General features: G+C 34.8%; 1 protein-coding gene and 1 long non-coding RNA gene across 2 annotated transcripts in view; one reads left to right on the top strand and one right to left on the bottom strand.

Annotated features, from left to right (window-relative positions):
• Positions 1-17: 17 nt before the first annotated feature.
• On the bottom strand, positions 18-925 carry LOC108907278. Its single transcript, XR_001964326.2, has 3 exons — positions 814-925; positions 587-755; positions 18-534 (listed from the first exon to the last, which is right to left on the bottom strand). It is a non-coding gene; the product is annotated as an uncharacterized LOC108907278 (long non-coding RNA).
• Positions 926-2,195: 1,270 nt separating this feature from the next.
• LOC108907256 (Golgi-specific brefeldin A-resistance guanine nucleotide exchange factor 1) overlaps positions 2,196-22,868 on the top strand; it is a 24,094-nt gene continuing 3,421 nt past the window's right edge. Inside the window, exons 1-16 of the mRNA XM_018710849.1 lie at positions 2,196-2,566; positions 2,665-2,892; positions 2,943-3,128; positions 3,186-3,487; positions 5,471-5,890; positions 6,073-6,633; positions 6,681-7,007; positions 10,434-10,642; positions 10,720-11,309; positions 11,364-11,658; positions 14,880-15,438; positions 15,510-15,735; positions 15,793-15,965; positions 18,476-18,637; positions 18,694-19,209; positions 22,658-22,801. Coding sequence (XP_018566365.1) covers positions 2,266-2,566; positions 2,665-2,892; positions 2,943-3,128; positions 3,186-3,487; positions 5,471-5,890; positions 6,073-6,633; positions 6,681-7,007; positions 10,434-10,642; positions 10,720-11,309; positions 11,364-11,658; positions 14,880-15,438; positions 15,510-15,735; positions 15,793-15,965; positions 18,476-18,637; positions 18,694-19,209; positions 22,658-22,801 — 5,199 coding nt within the window. The 5' untranslated portion in view covers positions 2,196-2,265. The remainder of the gene's footprint in view (positions 2,567-2,664; positions 2,893-2,942; positions 3,129-3,185; positions 3,488-5,470; positions 5,891-6,072; positions 6,634-6,680; positions 7,008-10,433; positions 10,643-10,719; positions 11,310-11,363; positions 11,659-14,879; positions 15,439-15,509; positions 15,736-15,792; positions 15,966-18,475; positions 18,638-18,693; positions 19,210-22,657; positions 22,802-22,868) is intronic.

The following is a 22,868-nucleotide window of genomic DNA, read 5'->3' as shown; positions in this document are numbered from 1 at the left end:
TTTTATTGTCACATTATCAACAAAATATAAAACTCTGCAAACTATTTACATATAAAAGATACATCTTGTGCTGTATATAATATAATTAAGTACTTCCACTAGTAAACCAAATGGCACATTATTTTGTACATTTTTCATACATTCACTATTGAATAAAACCTAATTATCTTAAGGACCTTTGGACCCCTCTTGAAGGCAAATTAATGTAGAAAATTAACTTGCCACATGGTTTTTTCAAATCAAACATCCCGTGCTGAAACCAATTCGTCTCCTAAATTACTTTAGTGTAAAAACATTAACAAATATAAAGCTATGTTTCATTAGAAAATTTTATATTAAAGCATTATTGAATACTCTGTGCTAATTTGTTAATATAAAATTTAGTTGGTTATAAAATACTTTGTGTCAAATTAACTTTAACCGGGCCCTGTTAAATTTGTGGGGTTTGATAACCATTTGTAGTTTTTTCATTAGGGACGACGTATAATTTGCTAGTTTCTCAACTGAATTTATTGTTTCAGTCACATCGTTTATCTGCAACAATACAATATTATTTTACAGAAAAGAGTTATTCTAAACTACTTACCCTTTGTTTATATTCCTGCAATCTTAACTGTTTCTGATGGTTGTTGTACAAAGCTTTCATTTGTAGCATAAAACCTGCTGCTAACAACAAACTGCATATTATAAATAAATTATTCGTCTGAGAAAACCTCTGTCGAAAACACAACATTCCAGAAAGTATTATACATTTTCTGCAACAAATAAAAACATTCAAAAAAATTATTGACTTTGCAGAAAGACCTGTATTACCTAATAATTTTCTAATGAAATTCACATTTAATAACGCTGGTGTGGACAAATTTCAAAAATAATTCGTCCCTAACCCTTATATAACTTTTTCGACATCTGTCAAATCTGACAACTGTTGTCTCAGGTGGTCAGCTGTTTTTTGATGGTACGTTCGTTATGTACCCTTTATATGTATCGCGGTATTTAAACAATGATATCGCCTTTTAATTCAGTTCCTAGCGGGCAGCCGACCAGAGCACACGTGTTTTGTGAAAGTGTAGTGCAAGGAGCAATTTCTACCTGCCTTTATTAAGGCTACCTGGAAAGAATCCCTTTCTTTCCTTTTAATCACCGACCTAATCCCCGGCTTAAGCATAGACGCCGTCGGCATCTTTGTTACAGCACCTGTGCCGGGGTTATGCCCAGGTAAGTTTTTACTTATTTATCAGTTATTTGCATTACTTTAGAATACATTTCTTTAAAATTGCGACCCCCGACAAACAATATACCAGACAGACAAATACACCAAAAGACACGTACGCCCCCGTGAGGGGGCATCCCCACTCGACTAACACTTACACACCTTCCCACACACACACACACACACACATACACACCCCCCATACCCTCCTTAACCCTCCCCTCCCGCGCTAGCCTAAGGGCCACCTTAGCAAAGCGCATCCCAGGCTGCATAGCCGCACTACCCTACCCAACCATACCACACATAAACATGACACTACCCCCGGGGTTTACACAGACGAGCCGGCGAAGCAAGAAGAGCGCCAGAAGAAAGGGCCCTAGCCGGCGGGGCCCAGCCAGGACAAAAGGAGGTCCCACAAAGCGCCTACACCGGCCGCATTTGCGGTCGGGGTAGACGACGGATGGGGCCCACCTACGAAGGCTGTCCAGGCCTACACGAGATGAGGCAGGATAAAGAGGGATAATCCCCCTCGATCCCAAATCATTGAGGCCAATTTCTAGCCATAGAATAATGGCGCGCGCGCGGCGCCTTTTAATTAATTTGTAAAATACAGAGTGTAGGATATTGATAATACGAAGATAAAATAATAGTTTATTATTATTTTAATTTTTAGTCTGGATTTTGAGGGCATAAGTTTAAATTTCGATGAGGCATGGAGGCTGTAAGTAACATGGGGACAAGGAGCAGTATGTCCTTCCATTTATTTGTAGCCTTTTGTACGTTTTTTAATCATCTTTAATTTTTTCCATATACTTGTAAAAAATTCAATCCCTATTTAATTCAGGTTTATTTATATGTGCTGCCATCTATCCACGTGGATTTTAACGCACCTCTTTTTACAGGGAACTGTTTGCTTTTTAACATGCTGAAAACATGACGTTTTTAACCTACTGTCATTTTCTTTTCTTTAGTGTGTTGTGAGTTGGAGGTTTGACGTGTATGTTTTTGAGATGTAAACATTTTGAATTAAATCTCGTCCAAAATAAGCCAAAATGTCTCTTCCGGGTAATGGAATATTCGTCGTTAAAGGCGAAATGTCCATTTTGATGACTGCCATGAGAAGAGGTTCGAGATGGTCCTCCCATTCATACCAAGATGATGATATAGATAGTCTTATGAAGAGCTTTCAAGATTTGAAGGAAGTTCTCAATAAATTAGATGATTTGAGACTTGTTGAGCCTAACACCTTTCTATCTCCATTTCTAGAAGTAATAAAATCGGATGAAACCACAGGACCTGTTACTAGTCTGGCCCTGTCAGCTGTTAACAAATTTTTATGTTATGGCATTATAGGTATCAATTTATCTTTGCTTTCTCATTGTGTATACTTGAGATTAATTTATAATATTACATCTGTATTACAATTTTCAACTGTTTTATTTCTCTTTTAGATCCTACCCACACGTCTATACCACATACTATACACAACATCGCTGATGCTGTTACTCATGCTAGGTTTGTGGGAACAGATCAGACGTCCGATGGAGTTGTTTTAATACGAATTCTACAAGTGTTGCGAACCCTTACATTAGCACCTGAAGGTGCAATGCTGACCAATGAAAGTTTGTGCGAAATCATGCTTTCCTGTTTTCGAATATGTTTTGAAACGAGACTCAACGGTAAATACTGTAACATTATTTTTTTATCTTACTATAGGTGTTGATTGCAGAACTGTTGAGAAAAACTGCAGAACAATATTTAAAGGACATGGTACAATTAGTTTTCATGAGGTTACCACAGTTTTCGGAAGATTTAAGGGCAACGGCAATTAAACATTTAAAAATGAGGCCAGGTGCGATGGACCAAACGCGAACCAAAAGGAAAAACCGGCAGTCGTTTAGGAAAAAAGAAAAAGGTAATAAGATATATTTATTTCTTTTTGAACCTATAAAGCAATATATTTTTACCGTAGAAATAGAAGACGTTCAGTCGCCAGTACTATCCAAACCACAGCAGAGTTTAAGGCCTGCTCCCTTGTCTACAACTCCAATGACGCCTGGTAATAATATCGTCGACATGCAAGGGTCAATTTCGCAGAACACTCCGCAAAATCCTATTACCGACGGTGGAGATATAAATTCTCCTAGTTCTTTTCCTTCATCGGATCAAAACGATGCTCAAACAGAGTGTAACGTCGAAATAAATATTCAAAGTTCTTCGCCCACTAACGAGAACTGTGAGGATAAAGTTGAAAATGCGGAAAATGTTGAGCAGGTATGTAAATAACAAAAATATACTGCTACAAAGGCTATGTGAAAATTTGGAAAGGGGCAATTTACATAAAGGAACTAAAACTGTGGCCAAATAGTTTTTTACAATTTGTTTATTATCCATTTGTAAAGCGAAAACATTTAAGATAAATTTTGTGGTCACAACTATTAATGTATGAAACGGCAATGGTAAAATTATTTCGACATTCTTAAAATTGACAACATTTTTTTCAACAAACTCGAGAAACTTTGTTAATTTGAATTTTTCATTTTTAACAGTTCAGATAAATAACGCAACCTTTTAAAAGTAACAAGAAATTGTAAATTCAATAATTGTTAATGTTTCCAACGATTGCCAATAAGTAAATTAAATATACAGGGTGATTCATTAACAGTGGGAAAATCGAAAGCTGAAAATACTACACGTGAAATGGTGACCTTTAGCGCAAACATACCTTATCCGAAAGTTGATAGTTTCGGAAATACAGGGTGTTGAAAGTTAAAATTTTAAATTGTTTTTTTGCGATTATTCTGAGAATATGTATCTAAACCCAGTTATGGATTTTTAAACATTATTATATGTTAGCTAAATACTAAATTGGAACCAGTTAACGTTAAATAATGCCAAAACAATAAATATTAGGAAAAACACTATTTGAACCTTTTTTAAAGTACTTTGAAATAAAGTAAAGTAAAGTAAAGTAAAGAAAAGTCTTTAGAATCATAATTAACGGAAATGTGATCGAAATAACATGATAGTCTATTTTTTTTTTAAGAAAAAATTAAACAAATCAGTGCCTTTGGTGACAGAATTAAAATTAAATGAAATCCATTTACAGTTTTCTTCATTTATATTCTAAGAATATGTTCTGGGTATTTGGCTCACTTACAAAGCATGATTTCGAAAAAAAACTTAATTTTTGAAAATGTAAATTTTTCAAATTTTTGAAAAAAATTCGATTTTTATGCTGTAACTTAAAAATTAAAGGGTGTATGAAAAAATAGAAGCATAAAAAAAATTTTGCTTTATTTTTATTGAAGATTTTGCTTTATTTTTTATTTCTCTAAAATTAATATTAATCGAGATTTTGCCAATTTAAGTTATCATATGAATGAGAGAACCACCCTTTTCGAGTCCTTTAAACCCTTTAAACTTAAAAATGAAGGGCTTAAAAAAGATCAACTCAACAGTTCACGTAGCCCTTACATTTCCCTGCAAAATGAGCCTTTGTGCGATTAAAAATCTTAAAAAGTAAGAAAGTTATCGTCAAAAAAATAAACACGTGTATAGGTGATAATTTTAGCAAAATTTAGGTCAAACAAGAATTTTGAAGCATTTATTTGAAGTATATTCGAATAAACCAGTACTATACTATATTATAATAAGGGAATAAATGTTTATTTAATACGAATGCACATTTAAAATGTTTCTACTCTTTCAATAATATTTTTTCATTTTATTTTCTAAAGAAGTATTTTTCAAGCGTTGAAAAGCTGCAATTGCTAAAAAAGATTTTTTAATCAAGAAATCAATTTTAATTTGATAAAAATGCATGATTAAAACGTTTCAAGTTGAAAACAAATTTTTTATATTATTTTCATCCAAAGGGGTGGTTTTTAAAGCTTTTTCCAGGTTGAAAATTTGGTATACATTAAGTTTCATGTTAGATAGCACATGAAATTACTCATACTGCACAAATAAAAAAGATTTGATTACATAAAATGCTTAAATTTGAATTTTTTCTTTTTTTCCAACAAGGGGTGGTTATCACCCACAAAAGCACACCTAGCGCATATATAAGTTTTACAGTGGGAGGTAAGATAACCCTAATTCTAAATTTTGAGAAAAATCAATGCAGTTATAAAAAATTTTGAGGTATTACTATATTTTCAGCTACAGTAACGGCTACAAAGTCACTGAAATGAAAATGTTGTACCAACTCAAAACTCGTAAATACTTTAAAACAATTGTCTAAATTTTTTATAGGTTCCGGTCATTGTCGAACCAACCGCCGACGTTGAGCCCGAACTTGAACCGAAATCGAACGACAAAATGGATACGATCAGCACCGTATCCACGACAACCGTCAAATCTGAAGAAGTCACCCCTGACGGTTACTCTTCTATCGAGTCCGGAGAATATATCAACCAAAGGGGAATCAGATTTACCCCTCAACTACAAGAAGAATCTGTTATCCTAGTCCCGTACGGTCTAGCCTGTGTTAGGGAACTGTTCAGGTTTCTTATAAGCCTGTGCAACCCGTTAGACAAGCAGAATACCGATATTATGATACATTTGGGGCTGACGTTGCTAACAGTGGCTTTCGAAGTAGGCGCGGACAGTATCGGGAAGTACAACACTTTACTGGCGTTGGTGAAGGACGACCTGTGCAGGAATTTGTTCTCTGTAAGTTTTTTTAAAAGTATTGTGTACAATTTATTATTTTTTCAAAAATTTCATTATTTCCCAAAATGGCAGAATTATAAACATTTGTCATCTTAAAAATGTTACCCAGTAATTTGTGGAGCTTGTACTATGTATTTTACTTCGCTCTAACTCTGTCCGATACTGTAAATAGCTATTTCCAGTTGTTGAACACCGAGAGGCTCTCGGTGTTTGCGGCGGACCTCCAAGTATCCTTCCTAATGTTCGAGTCGCTTCGGACCCACCTCAAGTACCAAATGGAGAGCTACCTTAACAAGCTCATGGAAATAATAGTGAGCGATTCCGTCAAGGTGACCTACGAACACAAGGAAATCGCCTTGGACAGCTTGTTGCAACTGTGGCGAATCCCCGGTTTCGTCAGCGAACTGTACCTAAACTACGACTGCGACATGTACTGCACGAATCTTTACGAGGAACTAACAAAGTTATTAGCGAAAAACGCATTTTCCGCCACCACGGGGGTGTACCACACCCATTTGTTGTCCCTGGACGCTCTGTTAGCCGTAATCGAGGGTATAGAGGTGCACTGTCACAACGGGAAGGTCGAGAATAGACCTTATAATGGATCTACCGAAACGTCGAACGTCGGTAACGACGCAGTGGCAACTATTAACAGTTTCATCGAGAAGTCGTCGGGTAGAGTTAAGTTGTCCAAGAACGTGCTGAGTAAAGAAGAGCTGGCGGCTAGAAAAACCATCAAAAAGGTAAAGGTTAATTTGTCGTCGACTTTTTTTCAACATAGATTTTTCAGTGGCTGCCCCAAGGGACGGAGTACTTTAATCACAAACCGAAAAAGGGCGTTCAGTTTCTGCAGGAACACGGCGTCTTGAAACCCGAACTGGATATACACGAGATCGCCTTGTTCCTGAGGGAAAATCCGGCGTTAGATAAAAAAATGATAGGGGAGTATATAAGTAACCGGAACAACCTTAATATCCTGGAGGCGTTTGTGAAAACGTTTGATTTCGTGGACGTTAGGATAGACGAGGCCTTGAGGGCATTCCTGGAGGCGTTTCGGTTGCCCGGGGAAGCCCCGACGATAGCCTTGATTTTGGAGCACTTCGCGGAACATTGGCATGTAAGTCGTGTGTGTACGGGGCGTAACTTTGAATGGAGGTTGTATTTATAAGGAGGCTTTCTTTAAACTTTAGAAACATTCTGGAGAACATTAAAAAACTTTAAAAAACTGACCTGCACTTAAAATTACATCCTGTGTATTGTTTTTGCAACATGTTCTATAAAAACCACAATTTTTTTTAATAATATTTCATTTTTGTGATAAATTAAGTATTTTCTGCTCCTATTCCTCCTTTTTATGCTTAATAGTCCAATCAAATTTAGTTTAGTAAACAAAGACACGTAAAAATTAGAAAAAATTTCGTAGAATTGAAAGAACTACTTAACGCCAGCTGAATGTTAGGGCTTCATTTTCAAAATTTTTTTCATTAAAAAAAAAACAACATTTTAGAAAAAATGTTTTAAATAAAAGTTGTAGAATTTTTTATAACAAAAATTTTGAGCAATGTCAATTGATAAACAAATGTTTAGTTATTGCAAAAAAATGGCTAAAAATCGCATTTTTTCAAAACTTCTATATCTTAAAAATGAAAAAAGATTTTTTTACGAAACTTTCAAAATTTGTAGTCCTTGGCAAGTAAAATAAGTGCGTTTTTGTAAATTTGCAAAATTTTATATAGTTTTTGCAAAAATTGAGTTTTTCAAATTTCAATAAATCAAACAGTAGTGCACTTACACACCATCTTCGGCTTAAAATTTTCTCTAAGAGTTGTACTTTCTTGTGCAAATTGTGTGCGTATTGCAGTTTTTAATGGGAAATATGCGAAAAATCTACCGAAATTTTGACATCTTTTTCTTATCGTTGAAATTTAATCGGAATGGCATTATTGCCATTTGAGAGCTGAAAGAGTGATCCAAAAAAACTTCTATTTTTTTTTCTCCTCGTTTGTCGTCCTGAAGAATTCAGTTCAAAAGTGGTCCAAATTATACAGTCCATAGTACAGGCCCCTCCTGGAAAGTTGATTACCACATACTTTATAACTCGTGAGGAGCTTCGTTTTGACGAGTCGACCACACTTTTCCTCTGCGACTTTTCTCGATTCCTCCGCTTTTCCACTCGGAAAAGTCCAAAAACATGGCAATTTCCCGGGGTCTTGTAAAGTCAAGACCACATATTTTTTTTAGCTTATGTTTCTGGAAATTTTGTTGCAAATGCCGATTTCAATTAGTCCAACAGAAATTCTTCCGACATTGACGTGTCTACTGGCTGAAACATGCCAAAATGGCAGGGTAATGAAAATCAATTACCACATAGGCAATTTTTAGTAAAATTAATTGTAAATAATTAATTCGGTCAAAAAGTATTGTTGTCTGACAAATTTCAAGCCGCGTTTTTTCAATTCGACAGCTGGATTACCACGTGTAATTTTCATTTTTTCCACTTTTAAATTTACTGTACAAAATAGTGATATAAGTGTCCGACGTTTTAATGTCCGCAAATTATTAAAAAATCAATAAATCGTGATGAAATTTAAATAAAAAAAAGATGCGGTCTCTACGTAGCTTATTATTTGAAATTGGCAGGCGTCCAAACAAACAGAATGATCGAACGGGAGCGAGCAAATGCCGAGCTGAGCGCGCCAGCCAAGTGCAATGTTGCCAAATCTAAAGGCTTACTACTTCAGTCATTAGCGAATCTACAGAAACTTTCCTTAGACTTTAGACGTACCTCCGTACCCTATAAATCTCCTTAACGATTTTTATACTGAAAACATAGCAAATCTTGATGGATTTACATAAACACTTAAAGAAGTCACTCGGTTTGGCGAGCAATCAGTTTTTTGGTGAATTCAGATGCTGTAAAATTTTGTAAAATCGCCAGCACCTCATTAAAATAAAGCGTTTGGTAAAATCTAATGGTAAAGAACGAAAGATTTTTTACATAGGAAATGGTACACTTTGCATATTTAAGAATTTTGAACACAATGAACCAGTGTGCCGAGAACGTTGCCAACTAACAGGTTTGACTTGTCATATCTCCAAAACAAAAACTATGCTCAACTTAAAATTTTGCCTACTCTAAATTTGATACTTTAGAGCTACTATTTAGACCACTTTTGAATCGAATTCGTGAGCTCGTCACAGTGATGGTTGTGGTAAGGGAGAAAGAAGGATTAAGATTTTAACTTATGTTTAACTTGCGATGATAATGATTGCTCCAATATTGAAGAAAAAACTATTTCTTAAACTTATTGAAAAAGATATGGACGAGCCATGTCTATCGGAAAATGAAGTCGAAACAGACGAAGAAAACTTCGATGATATTCAAAATGATGAACAGGAAATTGCATTGAACAGTAGTAGTGAAGAGGAATCAAGACCTAAGAAAAACATTAATATTAAAAAAGAGGTCGTAACGATTTTTTGAAAAAAAAACTATATTCCGCTCCTGTTGGTTGCGACATTTTTTTTTTAATTTGTAAAAAAATTTCAGCTTTCAAATGGCAATAATGTCATTTTGATTAAATTTCAACAATAAGATCTACATTTTTCGACTCAAAAAAATAAGTCGAAGTTTCGGTAGATTTTTCGCAATTTCCAATTAATTTGCAATACGAGCACAATTTGCACAGGAAAGTACAACTCTTAAAGGAGGTTTTAAACCCAAGATGGGTCATATAAATAAATGCATTACTGTCTTTTTTTCGAAAAACTCAATATTTGCAAAAACTATCAAATAATTTGCAATTTTACAAAATGCACTTATTCTACATGCCAAGGACTTCATATCCTGAAAATTTCGTAAAAAATTTTCGTATTGAACATATACAGGGTGCTTCAGAAAACACGGGCCAATGCTCGGGGGCAAATTTCGTATTTTGTAAGGGCTTGCAAGTAAGTCCGGTCCTGAAATTCATATTTAACATAATACCTAGGATGTAAATAGTTAGTTGTCCAAATTTCGTTTAATTCCCTCTAGTGGAAATCTAGATTTTTGGAAAAAACATTTTATTTTAAAACTTTGACACCCTGTAATTAAGGAACGAAGCGAAATCGGACCCATGTTGAAAAATAATCTTGTTTTGAGGTTAGGAATCTGCCGCCGAGCGTTGGCCCATCTTTTCTGAAACACCCCATAGAAGTTTTAAAAAAATGCGATTTTTTGGCCGATTTTTTCAATAACTAATACATTTGTTTATCAATTAACATCGGGCTGGGCTCAAAATTTTTGTTATAAAAAGTTCTACAACTTATGTCTAAAACATTTTTTTCTAAAATGTTTAGTTTTTTTCTTAAATTACAAAAACTGTTTTTTGCTAACTTTAGGCGCCATTTTGAAAATGATGCCCCAACATTCAGCTGGGGAATTTTTCCTAATTTTTACGTGCCTTTGTTTACTAAACTAAATTTTGGCAAAAAAAACGAGGTATTTTCGACAATTTGACTGGCCTATAAATATGAATATTGGGAAATACTTCTTTTTCAGAAAAGTAACGGTGAACCATTCGCCGATGTCGACTCTGCGTTTACGTTAGCCTACGCTATAATAATGCTGAACGTCGATCAACACAATCAAAACGCCAAAAAACAAACCATCCCGATGTCCGCATCAGCCTTCAAAAAAAACTTATCTGGCGTTAACGGCGGAAACGACTTCGATGAAGACATGTTGGACGAAATTTATAACACCATTAAGTAAGTTGTGATAATATTTCTCAAGTTTCATGTTAAAATTCTGCGAAAGATTTAAGAAACTACATTTTTTCTTTCAGAAACGATGAAATCGTGATGCCGGCGGAGCAAACTGGCCTGGTGCGTGAAAACTACCTGTGGAAGGTCCTACTACGCAAGGGCCAGTCGAAGGAGGGAGTCTACTTGCATGTCACCGGGGGCACGTACGATTCCGAGCTGTTCCAGCTCATCTACGGACCCATCGTGGCGGCCCTCTCGTTCGTCTTCGAAAAGAGCGAGGAGCAGAACATATACAAGAGGGTGATGCAAGGCTTCGAACGTTGCGCTTTCATCGCGTCGTATTTCGGCATGTCCAAAAACTTGGACATGCTACTCCTGAGTCTGTGCAAGTTCACGATCTTCCATAACCACCAGAAGCAGAACAACGTCCTGGTGCAGTTCGGGGCCAACGTCAAGGCGCAAACGGCCCTGAAGGCCGTTTTTTCCCTGGTGCACCAGCACGGCGACAACCTCAGGGAAGGGTGGAAGAACCTGTTCAATTTGATCCTCGCTTTGTACAGCAACGCACTGTTACCGAAGAGCTACGTGGAAGCGGAAGATTTTATCGAGTCGAGCGGGAAGATCGTTTTGGAATACGAGGAGGTCCAGAATCTGCAAAAACAGGATACAGGTTGGTGGTTTCGCTGTACGAGCTATGTTTGTATATAAATTATACATATTTAAGGTCTGTTAAGTTCGCTGTACTCCTACATGGTGTCGGCTGAGAATCTGTCCAAGGTGCCGACACCCGAAGAGCAGCAGTACATTGAGGTGGCCAGAGAATGCGTCAAAGATTGTAATTTGGAACAGTTGATAACGGATTCCAAGTTTTTACACGAGGAGGCACTTTTCGAGTTGGCGAAATCCCTCATCGAGTTGTCCAGGGGGCCCGACGTACAAAAAAGTCTCGGGTATAATTACAATGAGAACGTTACCGTCTTCTTTTTGGAACTTGTGATAAAGATCGTGATACAGAATAGGTAAGACTCCCTTTTTCGGTCGGTTGTATCTAGTTTCATAAAAAGAAATCATTCTCAAAGTGCATTTAAGAGGGCTCTATAGCAGATTTTATTACACAGTTTGTCTAAATATGAATCAATGCACAAATAACAGACTTTCCTCCATTTTAACACAAATTTTCTATAAAATGGACTTTGTTTGAAACTCAAATAACTTTTTGTTGTAAAGAAATTGGTAATTTGCATCGTAAATTACAAATATCTTGACACTAAAAACTAAAAAGTAATTTCATATTTAGACAAACCGTAATAAAAATCTATAAAAATGTATTGCTGGTTGGCTATTTGCTATAGAGCCCTCTTGATGTAATCTTGATCTTATTATTTTAGGAATTTTTTAATTTACCGAAATTTAATTGCAAAGGAAATAAAATTACTGTGGCTCGTAATCATTTATGAAAGCTCAGTATTTAGTAATTGTGATTTACCTAACCAATATTTGCCCTTTTCACTAGGTTTCTTTCAAAAAAAATCTATATTTTATTTAGTGGAGTCAAGATAGCTTAAAATTACGCATTATTTCGAAATAATTATGCGAAGCATGGATTTTCCTAAAACCTTTCGAAATTACTTGGAGATAATATTAGAAAAAAGTTAAAACTTATTTTTTGTACGCTAATTGTTTTTTAATTGTTTAAACAATAATAAATAGTTTTTTTAAGAACATTTAAATTAATTAATTCAATGAATTTTAAATCGAATTCTTTCAAATTGACAATATAGGGGTTTTCGATGTCGCTGAACAAGAATATGAAGTCGGAAAATTAAAATTCAAAATGGCTGATCCAATACGGCCGACTATTTTAAACAATTTATTTAACAATTATCGATTTTAAATCAAACTCGCTTATATTTGTAATATAGGGGTTTTTGACGTCGCTAAACAAGAATATAATGTCAAAAAATGAGAATTCAAAATGGCTGATCCAATATGGCCGACTATTTTAAACAATTTATTTAACAATTATTGATTTTAAATCAAACTCGCTTATATTTGTAATATAGGGGTTTCTGACGTCGCTAAACAAGAATATAATGTCAAAAAATGAAAATTCATAATGGTTGATCCAATATGGCCGAGTATTTTAAACAATTTATTTAACAATTATTGATTTTAAATCAAACTCGCATATATTTGTAATATAGGGGTTTTTGACGTCGCTAAACAAGAATATAATGTCAAAAAATGAAAATTCAAAATGGCTGATCCAATATGGCCGACTATTTTAAACAATTTATTTAACAATTATTGATTTTAAATCAAACTCGCTTATATTTGTAATATAGGGGTTTTTGACGTCGCTAAACAAGAATATAATGTCAAAAAATGAGAATTCAAAATGGCTGATCCAATATGGCCGACTATTTTAAACAATTTATTTAACAATTATTGATTTTAAATCAAACTCGCTTATATTTGTAATATAGGAGTTTTTGACGTCGCTAAACAAGATAATGTCAAAAAATGAAAATTCAAAATGGTTGATCCAATATGGCCGATTATTTTAAACAATTTATTTAACAATTATCGATTTTAAATCAAACTCCTTCATATTTGTAATATAGAGGTTCAAAATATGAAAATTATTAATGGCTACAGAGGTTTTATTGAAAATATGTTTTATTTTTTTAAAAACAAATTTATTACAAAATAATTAATTTTTAAATCTCATAGAGTTCTTGCTCTTCTTCAAAAATAACTGATCAATTAAGGCTTTAAACCAATAAAATTGAAAAAAGAACACTGATTTTAAAAACAAAATTACAAAATCAAAATCAACGTCCCCTATTATTTATTTATTCATTAATAATTTTAAAAATGGATCAATATTCATATACGTATAAATATTAAACTCATACATTTACAGGATTAGCGTAAAAGAAAACGAATATAAATACCTTAAATGCAAACTGAAGATTATTTGTAATATTAAGTAATAATATTACATTAAAGAATTACAAGTGTACAAGAGTATAACCTCAAAATTCCATTTAAAATTTTCAATTTGACCTCTAAATGACCTTCAAGGTCATGGTTAAGGTCACCGTTGGACTGCTCACTCAAAACCCTGCAACTTTTGTCCTAATCATTTTTTTGTTTGAGCAATATTTTCTGAGATAGAGGGGGGTTCCAAACTTTTTGAACACCCTGTATATATATTAGACTTCTATCTGTGTCTACATCAATAAGAGAACTTGTATTCACAATTTCAGACACAGAATGTACGTTTTAAAAATGAATATTAAATCAATTTGTCAAAAACGTTATTTTTTTGCTGTTATAACAATTTTCCACTTATTACTGTAAATAAAAAAATTATTTTTCGCTGGATTTACTTTTTTTAAGGTCTTTACTTAATTCTTTGATGGTTTATTATACAAAAAATTTTTTTTTGTACATTAATAAACTTTATTTAACAATAAATTTCATGGATTTTTCATGAAATATTTTTATTTTTTCAACTATTATTTAAATTTTTTAAGAAAAATAAAATGCGCCATCTTAAAGTAGAGATTTTAAGCTTTAAAAAGTGCTCTCATAAAGTTTCAATATCACATTTACAACTATAGTTTTTGATCTATAAAGTATGGCCTAAAAAGTCAAATTTGTGATTTTTTAAAATTATTGATATGTTAGGCTCAAAATTTTTCAATTTAAATTTTTAAAATTTTTGCCATATCGCTCACTGTTTCAATCGTCATTTGAAGAGTAATCTGTGAAGGTTACAGATATTTATTTTAAGAATTAAAAGAATGATGGCTATTTTATTACTTTTGTACAAAATTATAGAATGACGTAACTTTGTATACATACTACTCGTATATATATTTTTTTTCTCAGGTTTAAAGACATAAAATTTTGATAGCCGGATCACTCTTCTTTCATTTAAATTTCTGTGAGGTCAATTTGATCAAAATCTATCTTGACTCCACTAATTAGCCATTAAATTTGTTTGTTCTATTAATAATTTTTGGAACCCTCTAAAATGATACGCCCATGGAATCACGTTCTCCACACGGTTCACCCGTCGCACATGTTGAAAATAAGTCACTGCCTTTCATTTCGAAACTGTATAAAAATCATGACTTTCACGCGTTCGACAATTCACACTAAATAAGAACAATTCTGCACTTAACTTTTAAATCATGGTCCGATATATAACGAAATATAACAATTTCAGAGACCGCGTCATGACGATATGGCAAAACGTGAGGGACCACATCTACACCCTGGTAATGAACGCCTCGGTGTTCGACTACCAGTTCCTACTGGAACGGTCGGTGATCGGTTTACTGCGTATAGCCATAAGGCTCATGCGTAACGAGGAAATGAGCCCCATCGTCCTCCAGTCATTGAGAATGCTGCTCTTGTTAAAGAGCAGCACCCTCTGTCGAATATCCCGCCAGATTTCCTTCGGGCTATACGAACTACTCAAGACTTCGGCTCAGAACATCCACACCAATACCGACTGGACTATAATCTTCACGCTGTTGGAATGTGTGGGTGCGGGAGCGCAACCGCCCAAGCCCATCGTAGACGATTCATCGCAGCTCGAACAAGGCACTAAGTCTGACGGGGAGAATCAGGCGAATAGCGATGAGGAAGTTAGCACCGATCGGGGATACACGTCCGACTCGGAACTGACTAAGAGTCCGAAGCACGGCCAGCAGAGGCCGCACAGTCCCCTCATTGTTCCCACTTCGCCTATAGGGACGCCGAATACCGGGGGATGGATTTTAGTAAGTAATTTTTGTCTTTGTGTGTTAGGAGGTGACAAAAACGGACTTTGGTAACATTTTTTCATTTTAAGGTTGGTAACGAAGGGGAGATCCAGCCGGTAGTGGGCAGGACCGTGCCTCCGACCCAGTACGGGCTGTCCTTGGAGAGAAATTTGGGTCCGCACGACCCGAGCAGTTTGATAAAGTGCTGCGAAAGTTTGGCCTTCCTAGTCAGAGATGTCGCCCACATAACCCCGTACAATTTCGACGTTTGCGTTCACTGCATCCGAACGTTCGTCGAGGCCAGTTTACACGGATGTAAGCGATAAATATCTCTTATTGCTTATTTATATTCTTGCTTTGTTTTGATTAAAGGTAAGAGAAGCAGGAAAAATTCGACCCGTGAGTCGAGACCCAGGAGAAAAAATTCAAATCGGAGAAGAACCGAGGCCTACCGTAATAGAAAAAGCCCCACGAGCAGTCCCGAGGAGGATGATGAGAGCGATGAAGACGACTTGCCCAGTGGGTATCATCAGATATCAATACAGGTAGGTAATCGCCTTACCCACCATTGTAATGTGCTATTCATTTCGCATAGTGTACCAATAATGTATGTGATAGTTTTAATAGTACAGTCATTGAAGCTGAAAATCAGCTGTAACTTTTGAAGGCTTCCGTGGCTGTCGTTAATGGTTGAATGATTTCCGGGCTGGTTGCCACGGCGTCGGTTCACAACACTTGACGTTTCGAGAGACATATCGCTCTCTTCTTCAGAAGTTACTCTGAAACTGGAGATCTATTAGTCTTGTCACTATTTATATTTGATGTGGTCACTGGTCCATGATGTTCCGGTGGGTGACAACGCGTACGAGGTCACCCACCGACGATGTGGCAACCAGCCTGGAAATCATTCAACCAATCAGCTGTAACCTCCGAATTCTTTGAAACTGGATGGATTTGCATGAAAATTTAGAATAAGGCTCATCTTAGGCTCAGGTTCAAAAGTGACATAAGCCCGATTGACGCTTTTTTTTGTTAGGGGTAAAAACTACCGCTAAGTGAAAAATTGAAAAAATTAAGTTTTAAGCATTTTATTGAGAAAAATCTTGTTCAAGCACAAAGATTAAATAATGTTTCATGTTCTCGAACATGTTTTATGATATATTTGATCTTTTTGACCCTTTATTTAACCCTTAAAAACTACCCCTAAAAGTAATGATAAAAAATTACTTTTTAAAGATTTGGAATGATTAAATCGTGCAATTATTTAAAATAAAAGTTACCTTATAGCTAATAAAAGAATTTTTCCCTTTCAACCCCTAAAAACCACCCCTGTATTGACAAAAATTATAAAAAATTACTTTTTAAAAGCTTGGAATGCTTTAACGGTGCAATTATTTAAAATAAAAATTCCCTCATTGCTTTTGAAATAATTTGTATTTCATTACACTTTTCAACCCTTATAAATCACCCCTGTGTTAAAAAATTAATAAAAAAAATACGTTTTAAATCTTGGAATGCTATAATTGTGCAATAATTTAAAATAAAAATTCCCTTATATTGTTTATGACAGAATATTTTACTTTTGCCATTTTCAACTCTTATAAACTACCCTTTTACCAACATTAATGTGAAATATTTTTATTATAATCAAGTATTAAATATAATCAATCATAAAAAAAATTGCTATGCTGCATATAAACTTTTATACACGCTGACGCACACTTGAATCCTAACATTTTGCTCCAAAAATGAGAAAGCCTATTTTGCTCCGAAAAAATGTCATTGGTTTTTTTACCATAACTCGCTTAATTTTGAAGCTATAGTATCCTACAAAAAAGCATTTTAAAGATAATTTCAAGAGCTGTTAGATCGTTTGCATATAAAACCTTTTAAGTCCTTCGTTTTTTAAAGGGAAAGAATCGAAGGGCTCGAGAGAGGTCGTTTTTTTGATTAAAATGGATACTTCAAGCGGCGATATCTCCTTTAATTTTTGTGCTATAGGAATAAAAAAAAGCAAAATATTTGTTGATAAAAAAGCTACATTTTTGTTGTCTATCATTTTTACGTATCTCATAGTTTCAGAGTTATTATATAAATAAGGCAATTTATTTTGAATAATGAAAAATACATTTTCAACTTTTACCGTACATTATTCAAAAAATACGCATTCTAAACAGGTCTAACTTCAGGATCGTATGAAAAACGCTATAACAAAACTAATTGTAAAGTATCTACGATTAATTTTAATTCTGAAAGAAATGGTAGTGTTTACTGCTCATTTTTTCTTAAAAAATATGAGCAACCCATCTGTTTTTGACGATAACTCCTTCAATTTTGCTCTAATTAATTTTTATAACTGCTAATTTTGAAGGTCTCTTTGAGTACTACAAGAAACTCCTGGAGCGTTATACACGTAAAATTAATCCTTTTTTCGTTATTTGACGTTGAAAACATCGATTCGAGTATTTCTCGCAAAATAAGTCCCCTTCCACTAACCATATTTCGCTTTGTATAGGACGTACAACACTTTTTGGAAAATGATTTTCTTTGTTTATTTATAAGCTACATTTTTGTTCATTGCACTCTTTTTAATAAAATGCGTAGTTTTTGAGCTATTCGTGAAAAAAACTTTGAAAAAGTGTTCTTTTTCACTCAAAATTCCAAGTTTTCAATCGTGAATAACTAAAAGACTATTGATTTCTCGATAAAATTCTTCGAATATTTTTTGCTCAAAATTTGAATATGTATTGATTTCCAGCGTTATTTTTGAAAAAAAAATTTCCACCCCCGAGAAGGGGTGTTAACCCCCAACAGGGTGGAAGCATCAATCGGTGCTATGCCACTAATGTTCATTGACCTTTTCTCTATCTGCCAAATTTCAAGTCGATTGGTTAAGTTTCAAAGAATTCAGAGGTGAAACGGTTCAATGACTGTACTATAACGGAGATGTGTCAGTGAGTGTCATAAGCGTACAAGTGGAAAAGAGTGTTATTATTTTCACATTTTAGTTGAAGTATAGTAATAATTTCCCCTTGTTACTCGCTTTATTTTTCAGTTATTAGACTTAATGCACACCCTGCATACCAGAACAGCTCAAATTTTCAAGTGGTGGGCCGAAGAAGGGGGCGAAATAGCTGAAGAAACATCTTTATGGACCCAAGGTTGGTGCCCGCTCCTGCAGGGTATCGCCAGACTGTGCTGTGATACTAGACGACAAGTAAGTTCAAGATAAAACTCGAGAATTCTCTCAAAATAAAGTACCACTTATTTTAGGTTAGAATGAGTGCTATAACCTACCTTCAACGAGCCCTACTAGTCCACGACCTGCAAACCCTGAGGGGGCCGGAGTGGGAACAGTGCTTCCAGCGGGTGCTTTTCCCCCTGCTGAGCTACCTCCTGCAGCCCATCACCCCGAGAGATCCCGTGGCGATGGAGGAGACCAGGATGAGGGCCGCCACCGTCTTATCCAAGGTCTTCCTCCACCATCTGACTCCCCTGCTCTCCCTACCCACCTTTTTCAATCTGTGGCTGTTGATTTTGGACTTTATGGATAAGTACATGCACGCGGACAAGAGCGACTTGCTGTACGAGGCCATACCCGAGTCGCTGAAGAATATGTTGCTCGTCATGGACTCTGCGAAGGTGTTCGACGGCCCCGACGGGAAGAACCCCATGTGGAACGCCACCTGGGACAGGATCAACAAGTTCCTGCCTAACTTGAAGGACGAGCTGTTCAGGGAAATCGAGGTTCAGGACCAGTCGAGGGAGAAAAAGGAGGAACTGCCGCAGGTGAGGCCTTTCTATTTTTTTTTTTATTTTCGTTATATCGGTATGTTTACAAAATTAAAAAAAAAATTGTTTTGTGCGAAGTATACAGAAATTCGATTAGCTTTTTTTTATTTACGTTCTTAACTTTGTAGAGGTCACGCTTATAAGTGGAACATGGGCCGTCAGGAGTGTGTGTACTGCCTGTTCGCAATAAAGAGCTAGAAATTTTTTATAACTTTTGCAATCTAGAGAGTAGTCAATGAAGACATGATCAGGTTTTACTGTTCATAAAAGAAATAAATTTATTTTGTTAATGAAAAACATATGAACTATTCTTCAATGCGTAAACTGAATGAAATACAAAAAATAAACAAGTTAAACATAAAAAAAGGTATACAGATTAGTGAGTCACTGTTGTTTCCATTAGAGCTGCACTCTTGACGAACAGTCAACAAATGTTCCAAGCAAATATCCAGAGCGTGTCTTTAAGAGATGCAAAATTTATCGTTTAATTAATTTTTAGCAAAAGTGATAATTTTGATCATTCTGATCACGACAAAAGAAAAATCGTAGGGGTTTGAACTCTCGAATGTTTCTTTGGAATATTTTGAGGTTAAAAAAAACGAAAATGTCCTTAGTCTATTCATTATTTGTATCTCAAGTTTAACAAATATTCTTAAATATGAAATTTTTTACTTTTTTTTTAATCAAGGTTCTTGCATTGAAACAAATTTTTTTATCGACAAACCAACACTTAACCTAACGCTAGATATCTGATGTATACCACGCGTGCATTTGGCAGACTTGTCCTACGGAAAAAATGTGAACAACTATTATTGTGAAACATTTGGTAAATTTCAAGACAATCGTTTTCTCCAGTTTTTAAATAAATAAAATGTATCGATTTTGTAGTACGAATATAGTGTTGTGCTTAAATTTTTGTTCGAATTTTAGTAATTATGAATCACTTAAAAGAGGAATTTAACTTTTAATCAAATTATGAATTTGAAAAATATGTAATTAAAGTACCTACAGATTCACGTCATCCAAATTTAGGTACTTACCAAAAAGCAAAATTCAGTAATTTTTAAACACACAAGTACAAAACAACATATGCTCAGAATGTCCACTACTATTTTCGATGCACGCACGACACCTTCGAATCCAATTTTCGCGTACTCGCTGGAAAACACCTCAAGAAAAGGAAATAGTGGTATGCAAAAAACACTCAGACATGCTCCAATTCCAGATACCAATTCAATTGTGTATTGCTGGACAGCACGCCGTTCTCACATTGCTCGATATGAATTTTATCGAATTTTAAATTTATTACAGCGCTTATTATTTTTTAGAATTAAGGAGGTTTATAGGGTACGGATGTACGTTTAAGTCTAACAAGAGTTTCTGTACATTCGCTAGTGACTAACCCTTTAAATTTGGCAACGCTAACCTTGACTAGCGCGCTTGGCTCGGCGTTCGCTCGCTCGCATTCAATCATTCTGTTTGTTTGGACACCAGTAAATTTCAAATAATACGCTACGTCGAGACCGCGGCGTTGCCGCTATCACGCATATGGAGGATAAGTTAGTCAACGACAGCAGTTTGATGGAGAATTATAAATTATGTATCTTACAAGTACCTAATCGATTTCTACGAGCTGTCATACGGTTCCTTATATATCGGTTTCCTATTTATATAAGCTGCTGTGGAAAATGTTCGTCAATTGTTGCGCATTCTAATTGGAAAGACCAAAATAATCTGCATTCTCATAAGACTGTACTAAATCGTGAAAAATTATTTTATTAATATCTCATCTCTTAGGTATCCAAACTAGTCATAATTTTATTTCAGGATTTTTTTCATATTAATAAGCCTATATTAATTTTTTTATGAATATTTGTTTGTCAATTCCAAATCAGATAAACCTCCTTAAGTATAAAGAAGTTCAAAAAAGTGATAAACATTGTATTTCATGGTATTCTATGCAAGCAGTTATGTCAATATTCCTTAATTAATCGAACTTTTGTCCATCAAGTTGGAGATTTTGAAAAATTTTTTCTCGGAAACGGTTGAGTTTAGGACCCATGCCATATAAGTTTTTTTTTGTTTATTTTAATGTATTCTATCGTCTGTTAAAATTAAGGCAGTCAAAATTCTAACACCCTCTAGAGTAAATGCCTCTGGGTTGGTTAATGAACGAAATAAGAAAATGGAACCATAGGGCCAGTCCTTTGGATGCGTTTTTGTTCGAATTATTTTCGTCAGAAATCAGACTGATAATTTTGTCAGATTTCGCCGATGTGGTAGTTTTTGCTTTCCACGAAGTCAGTCACTTAGGCGGTATTGTTTTTTCAGGGATGATATAATTGTTAATAACATGGATGATTATCTTTTGGAAAATAGTTATCTTCTTAGATGGTATTAGAGATTAAATAAAAGTGTTGAGTTAATGACATATTAGCTAAACGAAAAGAATTCGGAGAATTTCATCATTTATATGATTTAAAGGACGAGAAAACATTTTTTGATTATTATCGCTCGCATCAGAATACATTTTACTATATTTTAGAAGCCATAAGTGAAAGTAGAAAAAATGCCGAATTTCCTCGATTTGTCAAAACAACTGCGAACAATTCCATTTGTTTCGGATAGATGGCACATTGCATGTTATCGTCCAAATTCAAACGAATTAATTTGGACACAGTGTACAACCTTCAATTGGTTTAATTAAAATGGGATCATTCTTCGTCTGATTTCTGACGAATCCAATTCGGACGAAAACGCATCCAAATGACGACCGGCCTAAAGATATTTATTCAAAACTAATGTCTACTCTCTTTACGACCATTCTATAGGCTGCCTCTTCCTTTTTATACATACATAAACGTCACTCTCAACTAACTCCCCCCTCCCCTGGTCCCTTTCAGCTCTTATAACTAGCAGCACATTAAAATTATATCACTGTCCACACACCTGCACATATAGTCTTCCGTCATCTAATAAACCTCTCAGTGTCTATACAGGGTGCTAACAGGACAGTTTGAGGTTATCTTCTTAGATTTTTTGTACGATCATTAGTTCCCGAAATCAAAAAGGTGATTTTTGCTTTGAACGAAAATAACTCGGAGACAAATAATCGTACGTTTCAAATTAAAGAGGATGAGTCAAGCTAAAAGAGGTGATAGATGGGATTGTCAAAAACAAAAATGAAAATTTTTGACCTTCAGAAGCTTCAATTTGCTTTTTTTTTATTGATCTACAACCATTTTTTTCAAAGTTACAGCTATTTGAAAATCACGTAAAAATTTAGGACTTTTTTATCCTTTAATTTTTGTGACTAGTGTATATTCCACAACGCTTTCGGTTTGCAAACAGACAGTTTATACAATATTTATATTTTAACGTAACTAACTAAAATCAGTGGTATGTTGTAGTAAAATAGTTATCAAGTAACTTCATTGTGTTGTAGCCTCAAGAGCCTGATCAGAGGATAGAACAAACTCAAAAATCACTGCCCCACAACATTGAAAACGCCACCAGGTCCAGTATTATTTTACAACCCCCTTCGATGCAACAGCCCGTCTCTTCCCATTTATTTGCTCATCTGGGGCAGGTAAGTTGAATACCTACCGGTCTTAGTAACGGATAAGCGATATATTTTGAGAAACTTGTATACTTTA

The sequence above is a fragment of the Anoplophora glabripennis genome, unplaced genomic scaffold (assembly GCF_000390285.2).
Source record: "Anoplophora glabripennis isolate ALB-LARVAE unplaced genomic scaffold, Agla_2.0 scaffold168, whole genome shotgun sequence".
Classification (NCBI taxonomy): Eukaryota; Metazoa; Arthropoda; class Insecta; order Coleoptera; family Cerambycidae; genus Anoplophora; species Anoplophora glabripennis.
The sequence above is the reverse complement of the archived record's forward strand: the minus strand, read 5'-3'. Positions and strand labels throughout refer to the sequence as shown.